This window comes from Hyperoodon ampullatus (assembly GCF_949752795.1).
Source record: "Hyperoodon ampullatus genome assembly, chromosome: 15".
NCBI classification, from domain to species: Eukaryota; Metazoa; Chordata; class Mammalia; order Artiodactyla; family Ziphiidae; genus Hyperoodon; species Hyperoodon ampullatus.
The window spans coordinates 26220312-26245977 of record NC_136928.1 but is presented as its reverse complement, the minus strand read 5'-3'; the positions used below and the strand labels follow the sequence as shown (position 1 = coordinate 26245977).

The following is a 25666-nucleotide window of genomic DNA, read 5'->3' as shown; positions in this document are numbered from 1 at the left end:
GGGTGTAAGTGGCTGGAACCAAAGTCAGGGCCTAACAGTGTTTCTTCCCCTTGGCCCCATGGCCCCACTTACTCATCCACCTGAGGCTTCACTCTTCTCAACTCACTGTTGGTGGTGGGGAGGGGTCACAAAGTGGCAACCTGCGAACAGCCTGACTCCATTGAAGAAGAGGGGGTTAGACACCCTTACCCTCTTCCCCACTAGCACAGCTGGGAGAGGCAAGAGGGAGGAACTGGGCCTCCAGAGCACCTTCCCTAAGGCTTTCTGCGGGGGAACACCGAACCGGGGGCATTACCTCCCTCTGCTCACCTCCCCACACCCACCATTTAGACATACGGGGGAGTAGAGAATCTCCCCAGACCCCAGAATCTGTCCTTATGCCTTGCCTCTCAGGCCCTGGCACAGTGGCTGGCCTCACAGGGTATGGAAGAGGTCTCTGCCTCCCTTGGGAGGGACATCATGTCCCCTTCCTCCCACCCTCCTCCCACTGAGGACTCTAGCAGCATGGCTGAGCTCTGGGGGATGAAAGGCCTATGCTCCTTAATTTAGGATGTCCTAGAATCTTCTAGAGCATGGGTCAGTGAGGGGCTCTCCTAGTCTCAATCTCTGTCTTCAGGATCATTTAGGAACACTGAAGTCTTCCAGAAACCTAGGAGAGCTAGGCTAGATACTCAGATTAGCCCTGACTGTCTCCCTCTCCTCCCCAGATTAGCACTACCCCTTACTCTTGGGTTGGAAGCTGTGGAAATTATAACCCATCACCCGCAATTCCTTTCTGCCTACCTTTCCTGAGGGGCCTGCCACATGCCCCTGCTGAGGGATCCCAGGGAGGGCAGGTGCCGCCCCACAGGCCCTTTCCTGCATCATGAGCCAGGTGGAATCTGCCTGTCTGGCCTATTGGGTTCTTAATCCTTCACAGCAGCCTGCACCCCCTCCTCCCCACCTGCCCACTGTTCTCAATAAAATATGAGTGGTGACAGGCCTTTGCAGGAATGCTTTGTGGAGAATGGCTTGACAAGCTGCTCCAGGAAGGCAGCAGTCACATGGGTGGTGCAAAAGTGCATAGGATAGAGCAGGTGATGGCAGGAGATGGGAGCTGCAACTCCCCAGTTTGGGTTCATCCCTGGTCTTGCCTATACTCTGCTGTGCAAATGTTTCTAAAGTCCAAGAGCAGGGCTCCTCTGAGGTCCAATGTGGATCCTCAGTACCAGGCTACAAGATGAGGCTTTTGCTCAGGGACTGAACTACAGCTTCCCAAGTTTTTGAGCCGGAGGCTGTTGTGATCCAAGATTAGCAATCTGAACACTGGTCCTAAAGGACCTTGGGCAAGTCATGTATCCTCTCTGGGCCTCAAGTTCCTCCCTTCAAAACAAGAGCATGGGACCAGATAAGTGTTTGAAGGCCCCTCCCACCCCTGTGTACTTTTACTCTAGGACACAGTTACAACCCTGATGAGAGGCTTTATTACTAAAAAGTCAGTGAGGGTTTAGTATATAGTCCTCAAACACCAGCTCCTTATACCATTCCAGCAACTGCTGTGAAAGACCCTGGGTGGGGAGGCTGAAGCCAGGTGGGATGTGACAGGTCTCAGATGGCTCTCAGACCACCTGCTGTTGGCCCCTTTAGTTCCAGACCCTAGCCCATAAGACCCGGGGCCTGGCTCTTGCCTCTTCCCATAGCATGAAACACCTTAGGAGCCCAGGGGAGGGAAGGCCAGTGGTGTGTCTTCCTTTAACTTAGCCAAGGCCCACGCCCTTTTCCTCTACCTGGCTCCCCCAGTCCCCAAATGCTATCCCCAAGTCCCAAACAGCAGAATTCCTGGATTTTCCCCTTCCCAGCCCGGAGTTGCTTATGGCTGGAATGTGGGACCAACTCTTCTACCAGAAGGTCCAGGGCGGTTGCAGCAGCTCAAAGGTGGGGATGCTGGTGACATTGACTGGGATGGAAATGATGGCCCATGGCAGCCCATGCTGTTCCAGGGAGCGGCGGATCATGTAGCTGGGAGAGCATGAAGAGAGGTGGTGATGGTCACTTTCCTGGCACCCCATCCTGCCCCACTGTCCCCATCACTCTGGGAGTTCCAGAGCCTGAGGACTTCTTTGGCCCTCCAGGGCATCCCAAGATAAGGCTTGTGGGTAGGGACTGGTAATTGCCCTTGACCTCCCCGAGTCCTGGCACCCAGCTTGGTGCTGATACAGCCAGAGACAAAGAGCCCTCACCCATCTCGGCCAAGCAGGAAGAGGGCAGGGATGTCAGCTGTGCGCTGGGTACTGTCTTGGATCATCTCCACGTAGAAGCTGTCATTGTCAACTGCGTTGTCAGAGATGATCACTGCCCGCCCACCGTGCTCCTGCACCACCCGGGTCTTGGAGAGGAAGGAGCAGCCCCTGGAAGAGGTGGTGATGAGACCAAAGGAAAGGCGGGGTCCTAGCTATCCGTTCCCCAGACCACCACCCTGGGAAGATGAAAGGAGGGCCCTGGAGGCTTTTTTTATAAAGGCTCACAAGTAAATGGCCAAAGGCTTGGATAATCTTAAGTTGTTTCTTAAAGACCCTTAAAAAGATGAATTATTTAAAAGCAGCTATTTCAAAGCATCACCACCAACATTGATCTCAGAATCTACCCTATGCCTGCCTTCCCCTTGTGCCCATGCCTGTCCGCTCCTTACCCCCTCTCCACCAGAGCGATCTGGTCCTGGATGAAGAAACCGTTGCTGAGTTCCCCGCAGGCCTCTGAAGGTTCAGCAGGGACAAGGTGAATCTGCTCATACCTTGTGTGCTGAAAGACATTTAGACAGGTGAGAGTGTGGGGAGACACACCTGCTTAAGGACTGGGCTGACCATCCCACCTTATCAGCTTCTCACAAAGTGTGAGGGAAATGAGGAACGATTTCTGTGTACTGGACACTTGAGCATTTTTACTTAATTCTCACAAAGGTCTGTCTAGTCCTATCCCACCCTGCCTTTCCCAGACATAGGTAGGGAAGTTGGTATGGACCCAGAGAGGGGAAGTAACTTGCCTTGAATCATGTAGTTCAGAGGTGGAGCTAGCAGAGCCCTTGGTTTTTCACTACTTCGTGTCCCTAAGAAGATAGCTTTTCCCTCTGTGGTGCCCAGGTCTGTATTATACCCAGAGGAATAGCTGGAAGCCCTTCCTGGCTCTGTAGCCCCTGGAAGACAGAGCTAGATTCTGCCCCCTTCTCCGTCCCAGCACTCAGGTACGGGTTGAAGCGATGAGGGTCACCTCAACTTAGTGCGGGGAATGTGGAGACAGGATCAGAGATGAGGGGGCCTCCCTGAACTTACAAAGATACCACCAAAGTCCTTGGCAGGCGTGGCTGTGAAGATGTATCGAATGTCCCCAGGACTCAGCACTTGAAAGTACAAATAATCATGGATGCGTAAGCCTGAAAGGTAAAATGTACAGGTGAGAAGGCTCCAGGGAAAAAAGCTGGTTCAGGTTCAGATCATGGACCCCATGCCTTCAACGGGGCTGGTTAAGGTCTGGGCCCAGAGACCCAGCTTCAGCCAGTTGGGTGCTCCAGGTGGGTAGGATAGATGGCCTCTGCCCTGGAGAGGATAGAGTTGATGCAGACAGAGTTAGTAACCCCAGAGATTTACAGCTGCTGCTGCTTACACAGGTGAGCCAGGAAGACTGAGAGCTCCAGTGTTAACCTCTCTGAGGGTTAATTCATTCATCTTTGCTCTGAAGCTGACTTGGGAATTTCAAGATGGAGATGTGGCAGCCTGCATACAAAGCAACTCTCACCAAAACTTAAAAGTTGACTCTGGTTCCACTGCCATCCTCCTAGTCCAGCCACTATCATTTCTTGTCCTGGCTGTTGCAGCTTTTTAACTGGTCTATCTTAGCCTCCATTTTTGCTCCCTACGGTCCATTCCCCCAATAACTGCCAGGGATTTTCTTAAAACATCTTAAAGCAAATATGATCATGTCACCACTTCAATACCCTTCAACAACTTCCCTTTGCACTTAAAATCTAAACTTAACTCTGGTCTGCAAGGCGCTGCTTGATCTGGCCCTCCAACCTCATCTCTTCCTATGTTCAAGCTACACTGCCCTCCTTTCAGTTTCTTCACATCTCCAAGGTTTCTTGCAAGTTCCCTCACCCTACCCCCACCTCTACCCCTCTACTCACTTCTATTCATCCACCAGGTCATAACTTAAATGTCACTTTCTCAGAGAAACCTGCCCTGTGACTGCCCTCCCCTTATGCCCATTCAAAATGTACTTTTCCTCCAGTGACACTTCTAACATCATTTGTAGTTATACAGTATTTGTAATTTTTTGTTTATTGTCTACTGCACTAGGACAAGGACCTAAGTTTGTAACTTCATTCAATACTGTATCCACATTATCTATATAGTGGCTAGGATACAGTTGGTGCTCAAAAAGGTTGCTGAGTGAATGAACGACTATTTCCAGCTCTACTGTGTTGAGGAAGGGAATTGCCAGAATAACCAGATATTTCTGGGGTGTGGATCTCTTTAGCACCAAAGTGTAATGTTTTACCTGAACTTGAGTCCCTGGTTTCCTTCGCCCAGAGAGACTGAGGAATGTGAAAAGGTGGAAGCTGCTGCCACAGGTCTGTTAGTCAATCAACAAACTATCAAGTCGCTACTGTGTGCCAGCGTTGGGATGGATTGTGGCTTTAGCTGTCCTTTTCTACTGTCCAAAATCAGCCACCAGGTAGAGCTCCACTGGCTTGGCACTGGGCTACATATATGGCCTTTTATCCTGGGAGTGGAGACTTTCCATCGGGTACAGATACACTCCCAAGGAAGCTTTCCTGGATTAGCACTAAGCTTCCCCTCCTCCCCACACACATCTTTGCCTGGCCTTTGCATCTGCTGATCTGTGTAAGTCAAGTGTAGGTATACACATGTGCTCACGTACGCATATGGGTGTATGTTTATGTTCTCGTGTAGGTGCAAACAAGTTGGGTGTGTACGTATGTGCTAGTGCCTGTGAACCCACGTGTAGCAATGTGTGGCCCCGTTTATGTATGTGAATGCTCACGTATCTCCAGCTTGTAGTATCGCTAGTTGCTCCCTGTTCCTCACCCCCTTCGCCACCTAAGTCAGCGCTAGTGGGGGTAGGGGGAGTCTTACTTCGACGTGGGGGACTGAGGACTCACAGCCCAGCCTCAGGCCGCACCCAGCTCATGTCCCTCGGGAACCACTACCCACCCACTCCAGGCGCCCCTCTCTGAACCTGCCCTGCTCCGAATTCGCGGGGTCCCCAAGGTGACCCGTGGCCCCCGGCCCGAGACGGGCTTAAGCTGGACCGCCAGCCCCGCCCTGAAGCGCAGCCCCGCCCTTTGCCGCTCACCGTGGGCCGCGACGCACGCGGGGAGCCAGAGCACGAGACAACACCAGCCCGCGGCGCCGGGGACCATCTCCAGGGCCCGGCCCGGCGCCGCGCTTCCTCCAGCCGCCCTGCTGCGCGTAGCTCGCCGGACTTCGGCCTGACAGCTGCTCTGGACTCCCGCCCCCAGACCCGCTCACGCCGCCGGTTGGCGCACCGGAACGAGGCCCAGGGCTGATTGGTTCTGACGCCTGCTCGTGTAGCCACATTTGTCGCCCCTGTGCCCTAGCCCACTTCCTATTGGTGGAGAGAAGTGGGGCCGAGGGCTGATTTGTTTAAACACTTAACTGCAACTGCAGTCCCCGCCCCAGCATTTCTCAGATTGGATTCGACTCCGCAGGACCTCTCTGGCTGTGGGGGCGGGAGAACTGCAGGTGGGAGACCCGCAGGACTCGCCTCAGCCGCCGAAAGTCTTGGCCAATCAGCTCGTGCGGTCTCGGCCGGATCCTCCCTGTGGCCGCTTCGCAAGACGACGATTTACCTTCCCCTAGTTGTGCTTTCCTCCTTCCCATCCCCGCTTTGGGAAGGCATTCGTCTAGCGCCCAGGTGGTCTCCGGCGACCCCCTGCCTAGTTCCACCGGCGCTTGCGCTCTCATAGTCAGTAGGCTCTGGGTACATAGACTGATGTACACGACCCTCGAGGAAGCTCTGGCCAGTGCCGAGCCAGAAAACGAGCATTGGGGCCAGGTGCCCGCGCCTGTTTATCTACCATTTACTGTACAACTGTGATTTTGGACACCTAACCTCTCAGCCTCAATTCTCTCATCTGTAAATTGGGCGTGATTTCAGTACCATCGCGATAGCGTTGTGAGGGTTAAATGAGCTCACTCACGTCAAATGCTTACTTAGCAAAAGCCTGTTCCGCAGTCAGCGCTCAATAAATATTGGCGTTTATTGCATTCCTTGGGCTGGCGTTTGAGGGGAGAAGGGAAATGGAATTAGAGTTAGTGGGTGACGCGGGCCGAGCAAGGATCCTACATGCTCCAAAAGAATGGCACCATCGAAAACCAGCGACTGACTTCCTTTACCACCGCTTCTCGTAAGACGGCTGGCGGAGGCCCAGCCTCTGGCCCTTCTAGCCACGCCGACTCTGTGGTAGCGAACCATAGAGTGGCGGAAGCGGCCCATCCCCTTCCTCTCCCGGTCCAACGGCGTGGCGAAGCTTCTGGGGGTTTGTCTGGCGCGGAGGATTGTGGGGTTGCTGGGCGGCCCGGGCGCACAGAAGAGGAGTAGCGGGCCGCTGAATAAGCTTCCAAGATGATGGTGAGTGGTGTCTTGCGCATCTGGCTCCATCCGCTGCCATCTGGTCAGTAGTTGGCGCCGCCTGGCCGGGGCCGGTCCAATAGGAGCCCCCCCGCCAGCCTACTGCCTCGGTCCTTCCCCCCGAGCCCTGTCTTTGGGTGATCCCGGCCCGCCACCGCCTGGTGGGCCTGGGCACGGAGCAGGGGCCCTCGGTGAGGGTTGTGTGGGGCTCAAGAGGAGGGTCTGGTCTGGCCGACTGGGGACTACAAATCCCAGGGTGCTTCGGGGCCGCGAACCCGCGTCGGCCACCCGGTTTTCTGAGCCCCCATAATCATGACCTGGGTTAAATGACTGCGGGTTGAGCGTGCATACGCGGTCGAGGGCCAGACTTGGAAGCTCTGGCTGCCCTGGAAAATGCGGATGTGAAGCGGGTGCTTCCTAGAACCTGCAGAGGCAGCGTGGGGACCTTTTGGGCCGAGCCCAAGGTCTCAACTATGGTCGCTCACTGCCCCCCGCCTGCTGCTGCGTAAATGGAAACAGACCTCTCCTCTCGTACTTTAATTAACTCACTCGTTCATTAAGTAAACGCATATTTATTACCTACTGAATGTACCAGGCTCCGCTGGTTGTCGGAGGTCCAACTCCTCAGCCAGGAGAATAGGTAGGGCAGATGGGGACACTGCATCAGAGGTGGGAAGACCCGGCCTCTGACTCCGACCCTGTCTGCGCCTCTTAAGTTAGGGAGGTTGGTGAATCCTCGAGTGTCTCTCTAGCCCTCCTCCCCTCCCCGCTTCCACGGCGTCCCTTTTTCCATCTCAGAGCTGCCTATACCTTACGTGGGTCCCAAAGCACCTCGGTGGTGTCTCCTGAGTTGCTGTTGAACAGGGGCAGGTTTTAAGTGTTGGAAGCAAAACCCTAAGATACTGCTCCCTGTGCACTTGGCAGTTCACTCGTTCATTTTAGCCTATCAATCCAACTCAGTTCTCTGTTCTTTTGCTGCTTCCTCAGCTTATCCCTGACCTAGTAGGTGTCAAGCTGACCCTTATGAGGTGTTCATTATGGCCAAATGCCCTGTGAATCCTGCCTGTACCCAAGATAGAAGGAACCTGGTATTAATCTGTATTCCCTCTCCCTTTCATACCTCCAGTACTGCCTTTTTCAGTCCATCTTCAACGTTACTATTCCTGAAGTCATCTTCATCTTGTGTGCAGAGGCAGCATAGTAGAGCAGTGGAGAGTAAGGGCTCTGGAGCTACACTGAATGCCTAGGTTCGTAACTAGCTCTGCCACTTACTAGGTGTGTGACTTTGAGCATGGTATTACATTTCTGGCCCTCAGTCTGTTAAAGGGGATTAAATGAATGAATACATATGAAGTGCCCATCAGGTAGTAACACTCAGCATGTTAGCTAGTCTGCTAGGTGGTTGCTTGCCCTTTTGTCCCTGTAATCCACCTTCCTGCCAAGGCTACCATAAGAGTTTTGGTTGGCCTTTAAAGAACTGGGGATCAGAACCAAGATTCTTCTGACTGGTGATAAAACCCTTCACCAAGAGGCTCCAGACCACCACCTTGGGTTTTTCCTGAACTGACGTCTGTTCTGTTTCTTTGCTGTATCGACCATTTATAGCTATCCTTTTGGTGAGTGAAACTTGAGTCACCAAGAATTCTCCTTGCTGTTATTGAATTGGTACCTGATATTCTGGAAGCCTTCTGTGATTGAAAGAGAGGTAAAAGGGTTCCCCAGAAAGCTCAGCCTTTGGTACAGCCGTACAGAATGTATGCTTGCCCTTGTGGTATTGAGCACTACATGACTTAGCATATGAACACCTGTTGTTTTATAGAGCGTCAAGCTTAATAATGCTTAATAAAAGTTTTTAAGGAGGATGAAGAAGAAGACCATTAAGCTGAAATTACCAAGCCTTCCATGATACCCTTGGCAGATTACTGGATTCTGCTGCTGTTTCTTTACTTGAGTAAAAATGCGGTTGGAAAGTAACTTAGGGACAGAAGCTGGGCTTTCCATAGCAGTGCTTGCCCCCGGGAAACTGATAGAAGAGGACCCATCCTGATTGACCTGGCTTGGCTCAATCCAGCCCTGCCACCTTTCCCTCCTTAAATGATCTCTGTACCCAGCCTGCCATTTCTGTAGGGCCTTTAAAGCGTAGGGAACTTGGGGACAACGTGGTGAGCTGCTTCCAAGCCCTCCTTGCTTTGTACTTAAGAATTTTCAGTGAATTTAGTATCACCATGCTGCCGATGCTTTTCCAGAAATAACTGACTGCCACCTTATTTCACGGCTTGTATAAAGCATTTTCAAGTGTAGTTGACCCTTGAAGAACTCGGGAGTTAGGGGAGCTGACTCCACTCAGTTGAAAATTTGCGTATGATTTAGTCAGCCCTCGATATCCGGGGTTCCTCTGTATCCGAGGATTCAACCAACCTCAGATAGTGTAACACTGTAGTATTTACTGTTGAAAAAACATCCAGGTATGGAGCCACACAGTTCAAACCCATGCTCTTCAAGGGTCAGTTGATATGTAACAGTTGAATTTTCAGCACCAAAAGCTTCTGTATATTGCTTTGTATGTGACCAAATCTAGGCATTCTACACATTGAGATTAGTGTACTCCTTACCTTTGGGAAGCTTGTACTTTAAGATGGATGGCAATATAAACATTATGCTCAAGAAGGAGCAGAGAGACTGTTGGGATCCCCTGTTCCCAATGCTCACATGTTAACGGCTGTTGAGAAAACTTGGAAGAATGGAGACTCTGAGGAATTGCTGGCCTAGTGGTAAGAAAGTGGTTTTGGTAGAACGGGGCAGTGTGGCTCTTGTTGGTGGGGGGTACAATTTGGAGATAGAGGGAGAAAAAGTTTATAAAAACATTGGATAAGTTAGCCTTGGAGAGGTGAAAGAATCTGTCAAAGGAAATAGGAAGGGATTAAGACTCAAGTTGGTTTTTGATTTAAAACGTAAGGCTTCATCCGGGGCAGGGTTGGACCAGAGGTGACTTGAGGTTGCCCTGAGGAATGATTTAGCAGGACTGGGAGTAGGTGGGGCCTTTTGGGGGACACAGCTTTCCTTGCGAGGAACCCGAAGGAAGGCTGAGAGTATAGAGAAGCCATTTCTTGCCACCAAACCTGGGATTCTACCATGAAAAGGAAGGAATTTTCCTTTCAGTATTCTTTTTTGGTTTTTTTTTTTTTTTTTTTTTTTTTTGCGGTACGGTGGCCTCTCATTGTTGTGGCCTCTCCCGTTGCGGAGCACAGGCTCCGGACGTGCAGGCTCAGCGGCCATGGCTCACGGGCCCAGCCGCTCCGCGGCATGTGGGATCTTCCCGGACCGGGGCACGAACCCGTGTCCCCTGCATCGGCAAGCGGACTCCCAACCACTGCGCCACCAGGGAAGCCCGCTTTCAGTATTCTTTAAAAAAAAAAAAAAAGTCATGTGTGATATGTTTGTTAGAAAAAGTTGAAACAATACAAAATATCCAAGTGTCAAAACTTTCTTTATGGGCTTCCCTGGTGGCGCAGTGGTTGAGAGTCTGCCTGCCGATGCAGGGGACACGGGTTCGTGCCCCGGTCCGGGAAGATCCCACATGCCGCGGAGCGGCTGGGCCCGTGAGCCATGGCCGCTGAGCCTGCGCGTCCGGAGCCTGTGCTCCGCAATGGGAGAGGCCACAACAGTGAGAGGCCACCGTACCGCAAAAAAAAAATAAATAAAAACTTTCTTTACTTACCACTCTTACTCATTAGAGTTTGTTGTGTATTTTTCCAGCCTGTTTTTATGCGTTTGCACATTATATCTTGCCTCTTCATACCCATTTTCTATAGTTGTGTTTTGGTTTTTTCCCAATGTAAATTAGACTATGCCATTCCTCTGCTAAAAGCCTTTCCACGGCTTCCCTTCTTTGTAGGACTAAAATCTAAACTCCTTATGATAGTCTATAAGTGAGTAGTGACCTGGTTCCTGCCTGCTTCTTCAGCCTCATTCCAGCCTTCCACTTACTCACTACCCTCCAGCTACACTGGCCAAAGGAGTTGAATTTTTAAAGAACCTGCTCTGTTAATGTGGAGTCAGCCTCATGGGTTGCTCGACTTTGTAGTGTGTGAATTCCTGGCTCCTTTTTGTTGGGCTGAAACAGCCCTGTGCTTTCCTATGCCTTCCCTGCTCGGACACCTGAAGTACCCCCTGGGGTGGACATGGGCAGTGATTTTCAAACTTTATATTGTAATCCACAGGAAAAAATAAATTTCAAAGCATAGCGTAATAGCACACGCATAACTAACATAACAAAAATGTTGCAACAGTAGTTATCCTTAATTTGTTTTACACACATAAAATCAGTCACAAATGCAGGGAAGACTGGGCCTGCTTCATGAGCTCATCTCTGAAGGCACAGGCTTGGATGCAGAGAGAAAGCAGTCTTGTGTGCTAAGCTAGGGAATTACTGTCTGCTAATGGTCACTGGAGCAAAGGTACCTAAGCAGGCACTTTAAAATAAGCAGATATCCCTGTCTTCCCAGAGTTTCTAAAGCAGTTCCACAGATTAAGCCTCTACGAGAACAGTGACTGTTCTGGAGACCAATGCAAAATAGAGAAAAACTTGTTTAGGGTATCTGGTTGGAGCTTAGTCACAAGAAGGCTTTATGGAAGCAGCATGATAGAAGGAAACATTGCTGTACAAATTAGATTTGTTGTCATTTTGTGAGGCGGACAAAGGTGCCATTTGTTTCTCTGTCTAGCCATTTCCCTACACTACAGCTAAACATCATTGGTAAAGCTGTCTGCCTGGGCATCTCCAGGACAACATCTGAAGCTGTTAGCACCTCATGTTTTGCATCAGTGCCCCATCTACTTCTTTACGATTAAGCTGTAATGCAGATAAATGGATGTTTGCTGGAGGGTGAACACTGAGCGTGGCCTGCTTCCTCCTGTGACGTGGCCTAATTCCTTAAAACAGGGAATAAGGTCAGAAGTTGAAAGGGCTATGCTTATGCAGTAGGGCACTGGAGAACACATTATTTGATTTGTTCTTTTTGACTAAATCAGTGCTTCTCAAACCATTTTCTGGCACACCTGCAAGTATGCTATCTCTGGAGGTAGAGGCAGTTTAAGGAATGGATATAGTGGATGGACAGTGGAGGAATGTGGTTTAAAAGGGCCGCCAGATATTTCTGTTATTGGGGAGATGAGAGCATTTTTCCTCTCCCTCCTTAAGTCTTATGTAATGAATGATTATTTTTAGAAAAACAAAAAACAACAACAAAAAACCATTCAATTGCTCTTTCTTCTCTAGCCCACACCAGTTATCCTGTTGAAAGAGGGGACTGATAGCTCCCAAGGCATCCCCCAGCTTGTAAGTAACATCAGTGCCTGCCAGGTGATTGCTGAGGCTGTAAGAACTACCCTGGGCCCCCGTGGTATGGACAAGCTCATTGTGGATGGCCGAGGTAAGTCTGCCGAGTTCCTCAGGCCAGTTGCAGAAGAGGAGGCTCCCCCAGAGTGTTTGGGGCTAGCAGAGGTTGGCATTAGAAATCTCACTGCTTTTAAGATCTCTGAAGGATTGCTCACTGTGAAGCGGTTTCTTTTCAGACATTGTCCTGAATGCTGAGCCCCCTGGGAATATATGGGAGAAGCCCGGCTCAGGAGCCTGTTGCCTTGTAGAGAGATTTAGCCTAGAAACACTATAGAACCTTCCGGAGTTGCCTGTGGTCACTCCCATTGTATCATGTTGCCAAGACAAATTCCCCCTTATGTTTTACTGTATTAATTTACAAGTGAAATACTAGGGTATCAACTCTTAAGAATATCTAAATGATTATTCATTCTTATTTTTTAAAATGTTTTCTACATCCAGTAGAGGTGTGCTCTTTGCTGTTCAAGGAAAATCAGGAGTTCATGGTCTTTGGAATGTGTGATTTTAGGTGGCCCTTTTTGCACAGAGCTGACTCTGTAAAAGGATCAGTTCATTCGCACCATGAGCCCCTCTGTCCCATCCCAATACTGTGTATATGGGCTCCAAGTGCAAATAGAAGACAGAACTTAAGAAAAGGTCTTTACATTTTTACTTTGTGTTTGTTCCTTTTAAGGCAAAGCAACAATTTCTAATGATGGGGCCACAATTCTGAAACTCCTTGATGTTGTCCATCCTGCAGCAAAGACTTTAGTGGACATTGCCAAATCCCAAGATGCTGAGGTAGGAAAATCAAGCCTATGTGTTTCAGTGAAACACATGCCTGCTTGCTCCTTTGCTCTCCTTTCTTTAAAAATTTTGATTTTACGTCTAAAATTATAATTTCACAAGTAATTGCTTGCGAAAATATTTAGGTGGAATTAATAGTCTTTTAAAATTCCTGCTGTTCCACTGTGTGTGGCTGAGATCTTAAGATCAGGCCTGTGTGCTTGTCATTCATTTGAATTGCTCGGTAAATAATTTAACCTCTCATCTGTTGGTTGCCTTATAAGATGGGGCTGGAGACTGTTTCCAGTTTACCTTTCTTTTTAAAAGAAAATTTTTTTATGGTGGTAAAATATATGTAGCATATACTTACTTCTGATTTGCACACATTAAAATTTACCATCTTAATGTGTGCAAATCAGTGACATTAACTCGTCTGCCTTTTTAAAAACCATTTCTGACACTGGAGTCTTGATAATAAATGTTGAGAGAGACAAGTTTGCATTTCAGAGTATTACAGGTATGTCCTGAAGTTATATCAAAAGGTCTGTTAGGACCCAGTAGCCTGTAAAACAGTATGGCTTATATAAAATTAAAGTGAGAAGAGTATAGATTTGATTGGTTAATATTTTCAACAAAGGAATACCTTTCTGTCCAGGAATTTGGCAGCTTAAACCCTTCGCCACAGTAACCTTTTTTTCTCCCTGAAGTCCCTTATATTATACAATGGACATAAGTAATAAAAAATAAGTATCTTCTAAATCAGAGGTTAGCCAGTTTTTTTTTTAAAAGCTCTTATTCTTAGAGAGAGAGAGAGAGAGAGAGAGAGCTCTTATTCTTTTTCTCCTTCATTAAAAATAAGGTTTAGATCCTATTCTAGAAAATAGCCATGTAAGAAAGATAGCAGACTAGTGATCTGCTAATTCCAAATAGTGTTTAAAATAATAAGGACCTTAGCTGGTCCTTAGAGGTTTGTTTTGTAAACTCCTGTATTTTGTGCTCCTTAAAGAATATTTATCTCATACCTCTTGCTACTATGGTTATTTGTGACATGTGAGCATTGTATTATAAGCATCTCTGGAACTGTCTTACTCATCATAGTACATTGTCCGTAATAAATAAGTTCTTGGCTAATATACATATATGATTTCATATTCTGGGGAAATTTGTCCAAATCAGCTCTCTTTGGAGAATGGCCTGGCTGGGGAATTAATTTTGTGACCCAGGACCATTTGATGGGATGAATACCTATCCACCAGCACCTTTCTTCTACTTGTTGCAAAAAGCTGTGCTTCCCAGAAAAGGCTTAATATCCATTTAAACAGTCCCCAGTTTAAATGGGTAGATTGCTTAAAAAGTGGAGTTTTGGGGCTTTATCCCTGAACGTGAGAAAACGTGAATTTACTGTCATCCTCTTCCAGGTCGGTGATGGCACCACCTCAGTGACCCTGCTGGCTGCAGAGTTTCTGAAGCAGGTGAAACCCTATGTGGAGGAAGGTTTGCACCCACAGATCATCATCCGAGCTTTCCGCACTGCCACTCAGTTGGTATGGGAGTGCTGGTGAACTTGGGCGCTTTGTGCACCTTTGTATTTCTCTTAGGATATTATGTTTATTGGGGTGTGGAGGGACTGGGAACAAGGTTCCTTGGACATTTTCTGAATTCTACTGCCTAGGAATCTCAATTCTACCGTTCAGTAGCTTTTGACTAGGTATATTACTTAATCTCTTTAAGCCTCAGGTTTCCTGATAGACTATGATAATAAGCTCTTGGTGAGAGCTATTTCTGTTTTTATCAAGTACTTCATGGCACATCTTGAGACCTTGCTTTTATTGACCTTTGACTTTCATTCTGTAACCTGGGGTAAGTCAGTTCCTCTGTGCCTTACTTTGTCTCTTTACTGTCTCTGTTTTGGGGTGGTGGCATTAAAACAAAATCATACATGAGAAGTAAGTATGAATGGATATCTTTTGAAAAAGATGGCTTTAAAAAGATACCATGTTTAACATACAAATATGTGTATCGTATACATACCTAATTAATATATAAAGTGCTAGAAGTTGTCACAGGTGCTGTTTGTAAGCCAGAAAATTTGGCCTAATTTAGTGTCATAGTGTGTTTCCATTCATTTGTTTTAGTTTGTTACCTGCAGATCCAGAGCTGAATCCTGATGTACCCTGATGATTCTTCAGAACTATACCTACTCTACATTTCTAACTTTGGGCATTTTCTAAACTATAGAGGTTTATATTTTTCTGGGGAGCTACAAGACTTAGAAATGTTGTTTCAGCTGTGGAGTAGAAATGCTTGAGATTTGGGAGCAGACAGATTAGGGACTAGCAGGAGCGATTGGGACCCACTTCTCCAGTTTGTCTTGAGCATGAGAGACTCACCCAGCTTGTATTCTTGGCAGGCGGTTAACAAGATCAAAGAGATCGCTGTGACTGTGAAGAAGGAAGATAAAGTGTAAGTTTGCAGTGAGCTCTGTCAGAACCTTGACTTCCCGTGGCCAAATTGAATGCAGAAGCGTGTGGAATCCCTGCATGGCCTGGGGCTGTTTGGCTCTTGCTAGACCTCTGGCTGTGCCCCAGCCCATGCATTACAAGAGAGGCTGTAGGTTGTAGATTAAACGCTGTCACTCATAAGGTCTTTGACTGCAATCACCGGCTGTCACTGATAATCTGCCCTAAAGATACAGAAGATGAAATTGTTGAGGGCTGAGTTTAGAGACTAGAACAGAAACTATCTCCACATTGCAGTAGAGTCAGGTAAGAGGGGCTTTCAAGGCCTGATGCAGGTCCCACCCTTGTGTCCCAGGGAGCAGAGGAAGCTGCTAGAGAAATGTGCCGTGACTGCTCTGAGCTCCAAGCTGATCTCCCAGCAGAAAGCCTTCTTCGCTAAGATGGTGGTGGATGCGGTGATGATGCTCGATGACTTGCTGCAGCTTAAAATGATTGGAATCAAGAAGGTTCAGGGTGGAGCCCTAGAGGTGAGCCTGCTGTGGCCTCCCTAGGAGGCTCTTGCTTTCGCATTGACCCTCCAGACAGCTTGGTGTAGGAGGAGAGCACACGGTACAGGAACAGAGAGAATGCATGTGGGCTGGAAGGCAGACTGGAGCTGTTCTCCATACTGCTGCTACAGGCTTCTCCTGTAGGTGCATTTTGTAACCTCTGCAGACCTATATTTACTTGTCAGCAGAATGGAAGATTGAACTGGCTTATTTTAAGAATCTCATTGTTCATGTGGGAGGGGGATAGGGCTAGCTCTGATAAATTATCTAAAACCCTCAATAAATATATGAAAAGTACATTTCAGTCCATTCTTCTCCAAGTGATATGGCCAACCTCTCCCTTCTTTTATTCATTTATTTTGAATAGATAATACATAATTCAAACTGTTTAGAATTCCTAAAGGAAAAAACCAATGTCCCCTACACCACTCCTGCCCCAGATACAGCCACTGTTAACTCTGTGTGTTGTGTGTGTGTGTGTCCCCGTCCGTGTCCCCCTTCTTCCAGAAATACTCTGCATCTATAAGTACACATGTAAATATTGTTTTCTTAAACAAATGGTCACTTGTAATACATAGTGTTCTGCAACTTGCTTTTGTCTACTTAACAACATATTTTTTCACTTATTTAAATTTAAATAGAGACATGTTGGCTAGTGGCCACTATATTGCACAGCATAACTATAACTGTGTTCTTTTTTTAACACAGAAGTATCTGGAAACCTTCTTCGATGTTGTTGTCTCCATGTTGGACCTTTTCTAGTCTTTGGCCTGCTCTGCTTCTTACTTGACTCTTCCTTGGTGACCTCAGCCTGAGGTGATTTGGACAGGACAAGACCTGCTTGAAATATTATGTCCTGGCCCTTTACTTTTTGTTCTTTGAAGTCTTTGGAAGGACTTCTACCCCTCCAAATGGCATTTTCATTCTGTCCACCTCCCTCCTCTTCCTCCTGTCATGGCACATGTCAGTGGGATGAGGTTCTCTTTATATAATAAAGCTGTGAGGAATCTGGAGGTCATCTGAGCCATTCCCCATCTTCAGCCCCCACTACCACTCATGTTTCCGCCCATTCTTTGCATCATGGCTTGCCGACTTTGTCTTTACACACTGCTTTGATAGCAATATTCCATTTTCCCCTGGGCCTTCCTACTTCCGTAAACCCTTGAGATTAGATTGGCATTCACTAAACTAGGGATCAGAACTAATAATCTTATCTGGTGAGAAAGCCAGGGGCACCAAGCCACACATATGTTCTTCAGACTGTCCCACATCTCTTAAATGCATGTAAAACCCTTAACACAATACTTGACACACAGAATTCAGTAAATGGTGGTAGTAATTATTTACTTCTTCTCAGGATTAACTGAAAACTTCCTGATCTACATCTTCAGCATTTACTTCTCTCTTGAGCTTCACACTCCTGGATCTCACTGCTGCTGAACTCATTATCTCATCCTCCAAACCTGTAATATTTTCTGTATTCCTTGACATAGGTGCTATCACCACCATTATTCAGTCACTCAACCCAGAAGTCTAGGGTCATCCTTAAAAATATTTCCAATTCCCCCCAACCTGTTGATCACTGTTGTTTCATTTTACCTACCAATTTGTTGTTTCCTAAGTCTGTCTCTTTTACTAGACCATTGTTCTGGTAGTGGTCACTCTTCCTCCAGTCTTGCATCCCCTAAGTCCATTCTATTTTTTGTTGCAGCGTGAAGTTCCCCAGTTTACACTCTGTGTGTAAAGCATTTTGGGGTTCCACATTGTGTACAGGATAAGAGTCGGGCCTTAGCAGAGCCTTTAAGATTCTCCTAAACTGGTCCCTGCCCTCTTATTTTGTATTCCAGCAACTACAGGTAGCTTTTCATCCCCTGATTGCACCACACTGCCTCTGTCTCTTGGGAACATTTCTTTCTTTTTTCTGTTTGACTAATTTCTGCTCATCCATCTTGATTCAGCTCAAGCATCACCCCCTTTAGGAGGCTGTGGATTTGAATGATGTAGGAATCTGTTTCACCAATAGGCTCCAGTATTATAGACTAGGATTGTAGATTAGCACTGGCAGAGAACATATAGGTCGTTGAACTGAATACACTATTTAAAAAAGTTTATTTTGTTGACGTATAGTTGATTTACAGTGTTGTGTTAATTTCTGCTGTACAACAAAGTGATTCATTTATACATATATATGTATTTATTCTTTTTCATACTCTTTTCTGTTATGGTTTACCACAGGATACTGGATATAGTTTCCTGTGCTATATAGTAGGACCTTGTTGTTTACCCATCCTATATATAATAGTTTGCATCTGCTAATCCCAAACTCCCAATCCATTTCCCCCCCCGTTGGCAGCCACAAGTCTGTTTTCCATGTCTGTGAGTGTTTCTGTTTCATAGATGAGTTCATTTGTGTCATATTTTAGATTCCACATGTAAGTGATATCATATGGTATTTGTCTTTCTCTTTCTGACTTACTTCACTTACTGAATACACCCTTCTTTACGGAGTGGGAAATGACTAGGTTTTTTAGTAAGAAAGAGATCTGAGATTTGAACCTGTGTTCTGATACTGCTGAAGCCACTCCCAAGTGCAACATGCTTTCTATTATGCCCTGCTATTAAATCCACCCCACAGCAAGCTCTGTTATGGAACAAGTGGTAGTAGTTCATATTTTGAGGGATCAAGATGGGAGTAGCCACAATGAGAGCTTGGGAACTGCAGGAAATTTCTGACCCTTAGGACCTTTTGTTTTCATTTCCTGGAAGGAGGAAGCACCTGGGCTACAGCACACAGGTATGTGTGTGCTCGTGTGCAGTACAGGTAGGGAGGGGTATGTGTAGAAGACTGGGAGGTGGGGAGTTGGGATGAAAGTGCATCCCTTGGCACCTGCTTTGGAAGTCAGTCTTAGAGAACAGCCCAAACAGGCCTTTACCATGCTTCGTCTCTGCAAGCAAACTGGTTTTCCTTATACTGAAGGCACAGCCAAAATATGTTCTGCATTTTTCCTAGCTTTTAGGATGATGGAAAAGCTTTGTTACAACAGTGAAATAAAAACATGGTTAACTCTTTCAGGTTCACAGAAATGGACATGCATTGTTAGTCCAGCACACCACTAACTTGATTTCATTTCATGCCAGTACTGAAATGTTGAACTGTTTGTTTTTTTAAACAGGAGTCCCAGCTTGTAGCTGGTGTTGCATTCAAGAAGACTTTCTCTTATGCTGGGTTTGAAATGCAACCCAAAAAGTACCATAATCCAATGATTGCCCTTTTAAATGTTGAGCTCGAGCTGAAAGCTGAGAAGGATAATGCGGAAATCAGAGTCCACACAGTTGAGGTAGGCCCTACCAGCTGGCAGTGGCATGGAAATGGGCAACATTCTGGGCCATAGCCTTGGGCCTTTGTGGCCATCTTGGGCTTAGCTTTGTTTCTCAGGTACCTTATGGGCTCTTTTCTCCTCCTATCCCCCTAAATATTAATGTCTAAATACTGGGTCCACTTCTTTTGCACGCTATGCTCTCTCTCAGTGACCTGGACCTGAGGAGGTTTGGATAGGGTAAACATGCTGAAATATTATCCTCTGGCCCCAGGGAAGGGGCTTGCAGGGGCCTCTCAGCTATATAGTGAGCCCAGTATTTTGATTCCTCTTATTTGGGCAGATGTGAACTCTGCCCTTTCTATACTGGGTCCCGTGTTGCGGGGACAGGTGTGCTCCCAACATTGATATCACCAAGGCTGTCTCTGGAGGTAGCAGTGTCACCCAGCTATAAGCAAGTATTCTTGGAAAATGTGTCCCCAACACAGAATGGCCTTTGGGGGAAAGGGTCTTGTCATTGGTAACTCCATGGGTGCAGTGCCTCAGAGGAGCTAGAACTTAGCCGGGCTAAAGTATGTCTTGCACCGTAGCAAGTGCTAGCTCTGGAGTAGCTCCCAGTCCTGGGGTTACTTTCTGCCTTTGTGTTTGAAAGTTTTAGGTGATTCCTAAGTTACCTTATAGGGTCCTTGTATATTTGGACTGAGAGGAGGCTATTCTGTTTACCCCTGTTAATTCCCAAATAAATCAGTATATTTTATTTGGCGGGGGTGTGTTATATTTTAACATACCATATAGGCTAACTTCCACCACAAAGCATCCTCATCCTTTTCTGGGTCTCTTCAGGATTATCAGGCAATTGTTGATGCTGAATGGAACATTCTTTATGACAAGTTAGAGAGGATCCATCACTCCGGAGCCAAAGTCGTCTTGTCCAAACTCCCCATTGGGGACGTGGCCACCCAGTACTTTGCTGACAGGGACATGTTCTGTGCTGGCCGAGTGCCGGAGGAGGATCTGAAGAGGACAATGATGGTAACCAAACTTTCACAGGCTGCTTCTTGGTCTTTGTGGCCCCTGGGGGGTTTTCACTTACCCCTGGTGTACTAGAGTGGTTGGTATGTGAATCTAGACCTGTCTTCTGAACTCTTTTTGCCATGAAGCACTCCAGTTCCAGTGTGTATATGCTCAGTATACAAGAGTTAATCTAACCAAACGAGTCAGGGAAGCTGATTTGTAAGGAAACCTAGCAGTAAGGCTGTGATTAGCTGGCTAAACTCCAGTCTGGATGCTTCCGGCCAGGTTTCCTCCCTTTCTTCTTGAGCATCTCACCAAAGATGCTTCAGGTCTAAAGCACTGATCCTGACTTCAGTCGCTGGGCCCAAAGCACCCTAGTTTAGGGGAGGGGGTATTGGGTGAAACAAAGGGTCACCATCTCCTTTTAACCAGGCTTGTTTGCCCTTCGTGTGCCTTAGTTCTGTTTTGTTTTCTCCTCTTCCAGAGGGAGCCTGGAGCTCAAGGGGGAGAGTGGGTCATCCAGTGAGGAGAGCTCCGGGGCACCATGACAGTCTAACAGGGGAACTGGCTTTAAGACTAAGTGGCAGGAAGCTCACTTCTGGCCTCGTGTGAGCCTTCACTGCTGGATGATGTTGTCTTGTGTTCCTCAGGCTTGCGGAGGCTCCATCCAGACCAGTGTGAACGCTCTGTCATCAGATGTTCTGGGCTGCTGCCAGGTCTTTGAAGAGACCCAGATTGGAGGCGAGAGGTGAGCAGTAGGCCTGGGCTCCCTGTTTGCTTAGGTCACGAGACTTGCCTGATGGCCTTCTGCCATCTTTGGGGTGTGGTGTATATATAGCACATGCTATTCTCTTCTGAGGTCTTATATCTCATGGGGCATAAAGAGCTCAGATATAGAGAGTGTTTGGGGAGGGAAGAAGATCAAGTTGGGTCTAAAGTCTGATTCCGTCATCTTTTATGCCCCTGTGGGACAGCGCTAGACCTTCCCAAGAGCATGTCTTTTAAGAGTGGGCTTGGAGAGCCTTAGCGAGGAACAGAAGAGCAGCTGCTGAGTGTTGGGAGGACTTGGTGAGGTTAGAACACAGCGGGTCGGCAGCAGAAAGGAGTTCACAAGTATGATTTGACCCTCGGTGTAGGTACAATTTCTTCAAAGGCTGCCCCAAGGCCAAGACTTGTACTATCATCCTCCGTGGTGGCGCTGAGCAGTTTATGGAGGAGACAGAGCGGTCCCTGCACGACGCCATCATGATTGTCAGAAGGGCCATCAAGGTACTAGGCTGGGAGCTGCCAGCCTGCACAGCTCACTCTGCCTCTTGAGCTGATGAGACCCTGGATTTGTGTGGTGATTCCTTCCCTGTATAACCTGTGTCCTTCCATGTGGGGCATGTGGGCCCTGATTTGTCTCACAGATGATAAAGAAACAGCCTCAGTCTCAAAATAAGTCATGCTGCCTTAAAAGTTAAGACTTGTTCTTGTGAGCAGCTGTGGAGCTGATAGAGTCAGCCATCCTAGGGATTGTGCCAGTGCCCTCAAGCTACAGGTGACCTTGAAGATGGTCAGTAACCATAAGGTTCACCAGATTGAAGTTGGAATGTGCTAGACACGGTCCATGTCTGGGCTTCCTGGGGCTTGGGCTGAGGGAGGGAATGTGGAACCAGCCCTCTTTCTGAGCTAGAGGGCCTATTGACTGAACGGCCCAATTTGGCTATGGCTGGAGCTTAGACCAGGGGACCCCTTGCATTTAGTGGTGGGTCTGGTCTCTGCAGAATGATTCAGTGGTGGCTGGTGGCGGCGCCATTGAGATGGAGCTCTCCAAGTACCTGCGAGATTACTCAAGGACCATTCCAGGAAAACAGCAGCTTTTGATTGGGGCCTATGCCAAGGCATTGGAAATTATCCCACGCCAGCTGTGTGACAACGCTGGCTTTGATGCCACAAACATCCTCAACAAGCTGCGGGCTCGGCACGCCCAGGTGGGTTATTCCTCTCCTCCGGGTCCAGGGACTGGGTGGACGGGGCTAGATTCTGAGTGTGTGTTGTGCTTACTCAAGCTCTGTGTGGTCAGCCCAGGTGATAGTGCTGGAACCAAACCCAGTACCAACTGCCTGCCTCCTCTGAGGTCAGAAGGAAAGACCAGTGCTGGGACTGGTGGTTCAGGGTTTGTTCAGTGCTTCTTCCAAGAGTCTGATCACTCCTCACGGTGCAGTGAGAGGAACCAAAGGAACCCTGTGGCCTTCTGCCTGGAAGCACATACCATGTGTACTGGGTTCCTTGGTGGTGAAGCACTCCAGGGCCCTGCTGACAGCAGTCCAGCCATGGCTCTACCACCTCCAAGTTGTGATCTCTCTGAGAATTTAATTTGTTCATCTGCTGTTTAGCAAATACTCATTTAGAGATGTTTCTTAAATGCTGTCTGTTAAATGCTCAATGCGGTGACAGCAGCATTAAGTGAGTGACTTAGTTTCTGACTTGTGTTAGAACTTTAAGTAAGTCAGTCTTTGCGTCTGTTTCCTTGTCTGTAAAATCGGGACTAATGGAAGCAGTGAGATGATGAAATGAGATAAGGGATTGGAAAGTGTTCCTCTTGAGAAGCCTGGTTTGACATACACAGTCCTCGGGTGACCTGAGGCTGGGGCCTCCCGAGAAGCCAGCAGCTTGCCTGGGAGAGGGCCGGGAGGTCTTCTGTGGTCAGCACTTCTCAGGTGGGGGGTGGGGGAGGGGTGGGAAGAGGCTTCCAGGCTCCTGTTGTGAGGCCTTCCTCAGGGAGATGCTAGCGGGTTCAGAGAGCCTGAAGATTCCTAACAATCCGAGTCATTCAGAGGGTGTGCAAGAAGAAATTTGAGAGCAGTTCCATATCACTTTCCCTCTTTTTCTGCTCTTTCAGGGGGGCATGTGGTATGGCGTGGACATCAACAATGAGGACATTGCTGACAACTTTGAGGCCTTCGTGTGGGAGCCAGCTATGGTGCGGATCAACGCCCTGACTGCAGCCTCTGAGGCTGCGTGCCTTATTGTGTCCGTAGATGAAACCATCAAGAACCCTCGCTCAACAGTGGATGTTCCCCCAGCTGCTGGCCGGGGCCGAGGTCGTGGCCACCCCCATTGAGAGACACCCCAGCTCTCACTGCAGGCTGCCTGCAGGCTGTGCTTACTCTGTCTTGGTGAAATGGTATGACAAGGAAGGGGTAGTATTTGGCCCACTCTGTTCTCACTGGAGGTTATTTAAATAAAACTTAGACTTAGAATTCATTTTGCAAATTATTTGGGCACAGGAGTTGTACTCATAAATGTCTTGACTGCAGCTCAGAATTGTAGCTTTATATGTACTCACCCAACAGGTAGAAAAGAGAAAATCACCTTCCCTTTTGGGCTGAGTCCTCCACAGCCTCTAGTCATTGTTAGACAGAGTGTAGGTCCACTCTGCCAGGGGAGGAGCTCCACCTGAGTAGCCCCTGTCTGAAAGTTTAGCTTTGGTTGTTTTCTCAGTCCTAGCAGTGGCTGGGAGGTGTGGAGTTGCTTCCTTTTCTTCTGACATCACCTTATTTAGCCCTGGCCTCGCGTGGCTCTGCTGCCAGGGTTTCTCTGGGTTTGAGTCAAATGCATTACATTACCTTGTCTGCCCCTTCTACTTCCGTATTCTTTTGGCTCAGTCTTTTCATCCCTCTTTTTCAAGATCTTGAGGTTGAGGGCTTTCGGAGGAATGTTTCAGAGAGGACAGATCCTTTCTAAAGTCTTGTGACTTCTTAGAAGTAAGTCCATTGAGGAGGAGGCTGAAGGAGCCACCCGGTCTTCTCAGTTCAGCCACCAGTGGTCCTTTGTGCTTTCTTCTGACCAGTGGAAGTTTAGAACGGCCAGCACAGATAAAATCAGCAATCTAACTGCCTCCTTGTTTATTTCTAGCTCTGAGAGTTGGCCTGCAGCTACCTGTAATTAATGGGAAGCTTCTGCTCCCTAAATCTGGGAAGTGATTTTTTTTTTAAATCTCTTGAGTTCCAGCCAAGTCAGATGAACTCAAAAGCAGAATGGGGGTGGTGGCAGGTCCAGACTTTGGAGTTTGGCATCCCTCCTAACTTGATGGTCTGTAAGTAAATTTTTTTCAGCTGTTCTACCTGTATAACAGTAATAGCTGACTCAGAGTTGTGGGGATAAGTGCTTATCTACTTGTTTGATGCTAGAGCTACACACAGTTTAAGCCTAAACACCTGTTCTTTTTTTCTGATTTTTAAATGTTTCAAGACCTGAGTAATCAAATCAGTGGGGCAACCCCATTTTGTAAAATGGGTAAGTTGAGCCAGACCATGATGGGGAACTGGTCTCCATCAGGCCAAAGTCAGATTGGCTGGCCAGAGCATCCTAAGGTTACCAAGCCAGTGAGGGGATGGGCAAGTGTGTGCTGTTCCTGCTATATTTGTGCTGGGGTTGCCCTTAAAGATGGCTTCTCCTGGCTGAGAGTCAGAAAGGACACCGTGAGGCTCTTTATCTGCCTGCACACACTGAAAGCTATGGCACGGTCAGTAACCTGCATGGCCTCCCTCCAGCAATGTCTACTGTCCTGAGACAGGTCTTCCTAATGCTTCAGTTCACCTCACTGATGCCATTCAGATCATCCACCTCCTTCCTACCTCAGTGCATTTCAGCTGAAGGAATGTTTGGTGACAGACTGGCAAATGTGGCCACCTACCATTTACTTCCCTGAGGCAGATACAATTCCAGTTTCACCATCTTTTATTGGATACAGAGCCACAAATTCTGATGCCCATTTGAGTCCTTTTAAATACATACACTCAGGTACATTCAGCAAAGGGCATCTATGGGTGATGTGGAGCAAAGTGCTGGGATGGTGATGCCTGGGTGGGGCCAGGGAAGGCCCCCTGGGGGCTGGAGGTACTGGCGCCACTTCGGAAACAAAACCAAAAAATGCTCTCCACCCCTCTGCCTGATGTGCTTGGGGTGAGGGAAGCTCCCTTCTCAGCTCAGGCCCACTGCAGCCTGGCTGTGCAGGGCAGGCAGGCCCTGGGGCCAGTTGTGGAGGTCCCCGCCAGCAGGGCTCACTAGAGCCAGGCCTACTGGCACCAGCCATGAGGCGAGTCTGCCCCTGCATGCAAGACCCCTGCCAGGGCAAAGCTGAGGCCTGGGGCCCTGCCAGCAGTGGCAGACAAGGCTCGGACTTGTGGCGGGGAAGCCTGCCTGATTGTCGGGGCAGTCTTGGGACTGGCCAGGGTCCCAAGGGGTTGGGGTCAGACTAGGAGCTGGTTGCCTTAGTTGGCCCTGGTATTCTGATCTTCACCCAATCCTAAACCTTATCCTCAGGCAAGGCTGTAGATGAACACGCTTGTCCGGGAATAAATACACACACAATACACAGCAATATATACAGAAATGGGGCCTGGGACAAGGCTGGGTGAGAAAGCACAGCCACCAGGGGTAAAAAGAGAAGTGCCAGGCCCCTGGGGGAGGGAAGTTACACTCATCAGGGACTGATGGGCTGGGACAGATCCCATTGGTATGAGTTAACTC

General features: G+C 48.0%; 2 protein-coding genes across 3 annotated transcripts; one reads left to right on the top strand and one right to left on the bottom strand.

Annotated features, from left to right (window-relative positions):
- Nucleotides 1–1450: 1450 nt before the first annotated feature.
- Nucleotides 1451–5495, bottom strand: PRADC1 (protease associated domain containing 1). 2 transcript variants are annotated; one of them, XM_079720505.1, is made up of 5 exons: nt 5350–5495; nt 3306–3406; nt 2669–2778; nt 2220–2387; nt 1451–1998 (listed from the first exon to the last, which is right to left on the bottom strand). In XM_079720505.1, exons 1-5 carry the CDS (start codon nt 5414–5416, stop codon nt 1878–1880), a joined length of 567 nt encoding a protein of 188 aa, XP_079576631.1. In that variant the 5' UTR covers nt 5417–5495; the 3' UTR covers nt 1451–1877. The 2 variants fall into 2 exon arrangements, with proteins under 2 accessions (XP_079576631.1, XP_079576632.1); XM_079720506.1 differs by having other exon boundaries at nt 3306–3373.
- A 6542-nt stretch (nt 5496–12037) lies between these two features.
- CCT7 (chaperonin containing TCP1 subunit 7) lies at nt 12038–23394 on the top strand. The gene is made up of 11 exons (XM_079721180.1): nt 12038–12080; nt 12720–12826; nt 14230–14355; nt 15222–15274; nt 15626–15797; nt 18992–19156; nt 19979–20167; nt 20800–20897; nt 21286–21418; nt 21916–22122; nt 23034–23394. Exons 1-11 carry the CDS (start codon nt 12053–12055, stop codon nt 23253–23255), a joined length of 1500 nt encoding a protein of 499 aa, XP_079577306.1. The 5' UTR covers nt 12038–12052; the 3' UTR covers nt 23256–23394.
- Nucleotides 23395–25666: the final 2272 nt, after the last annotated feature.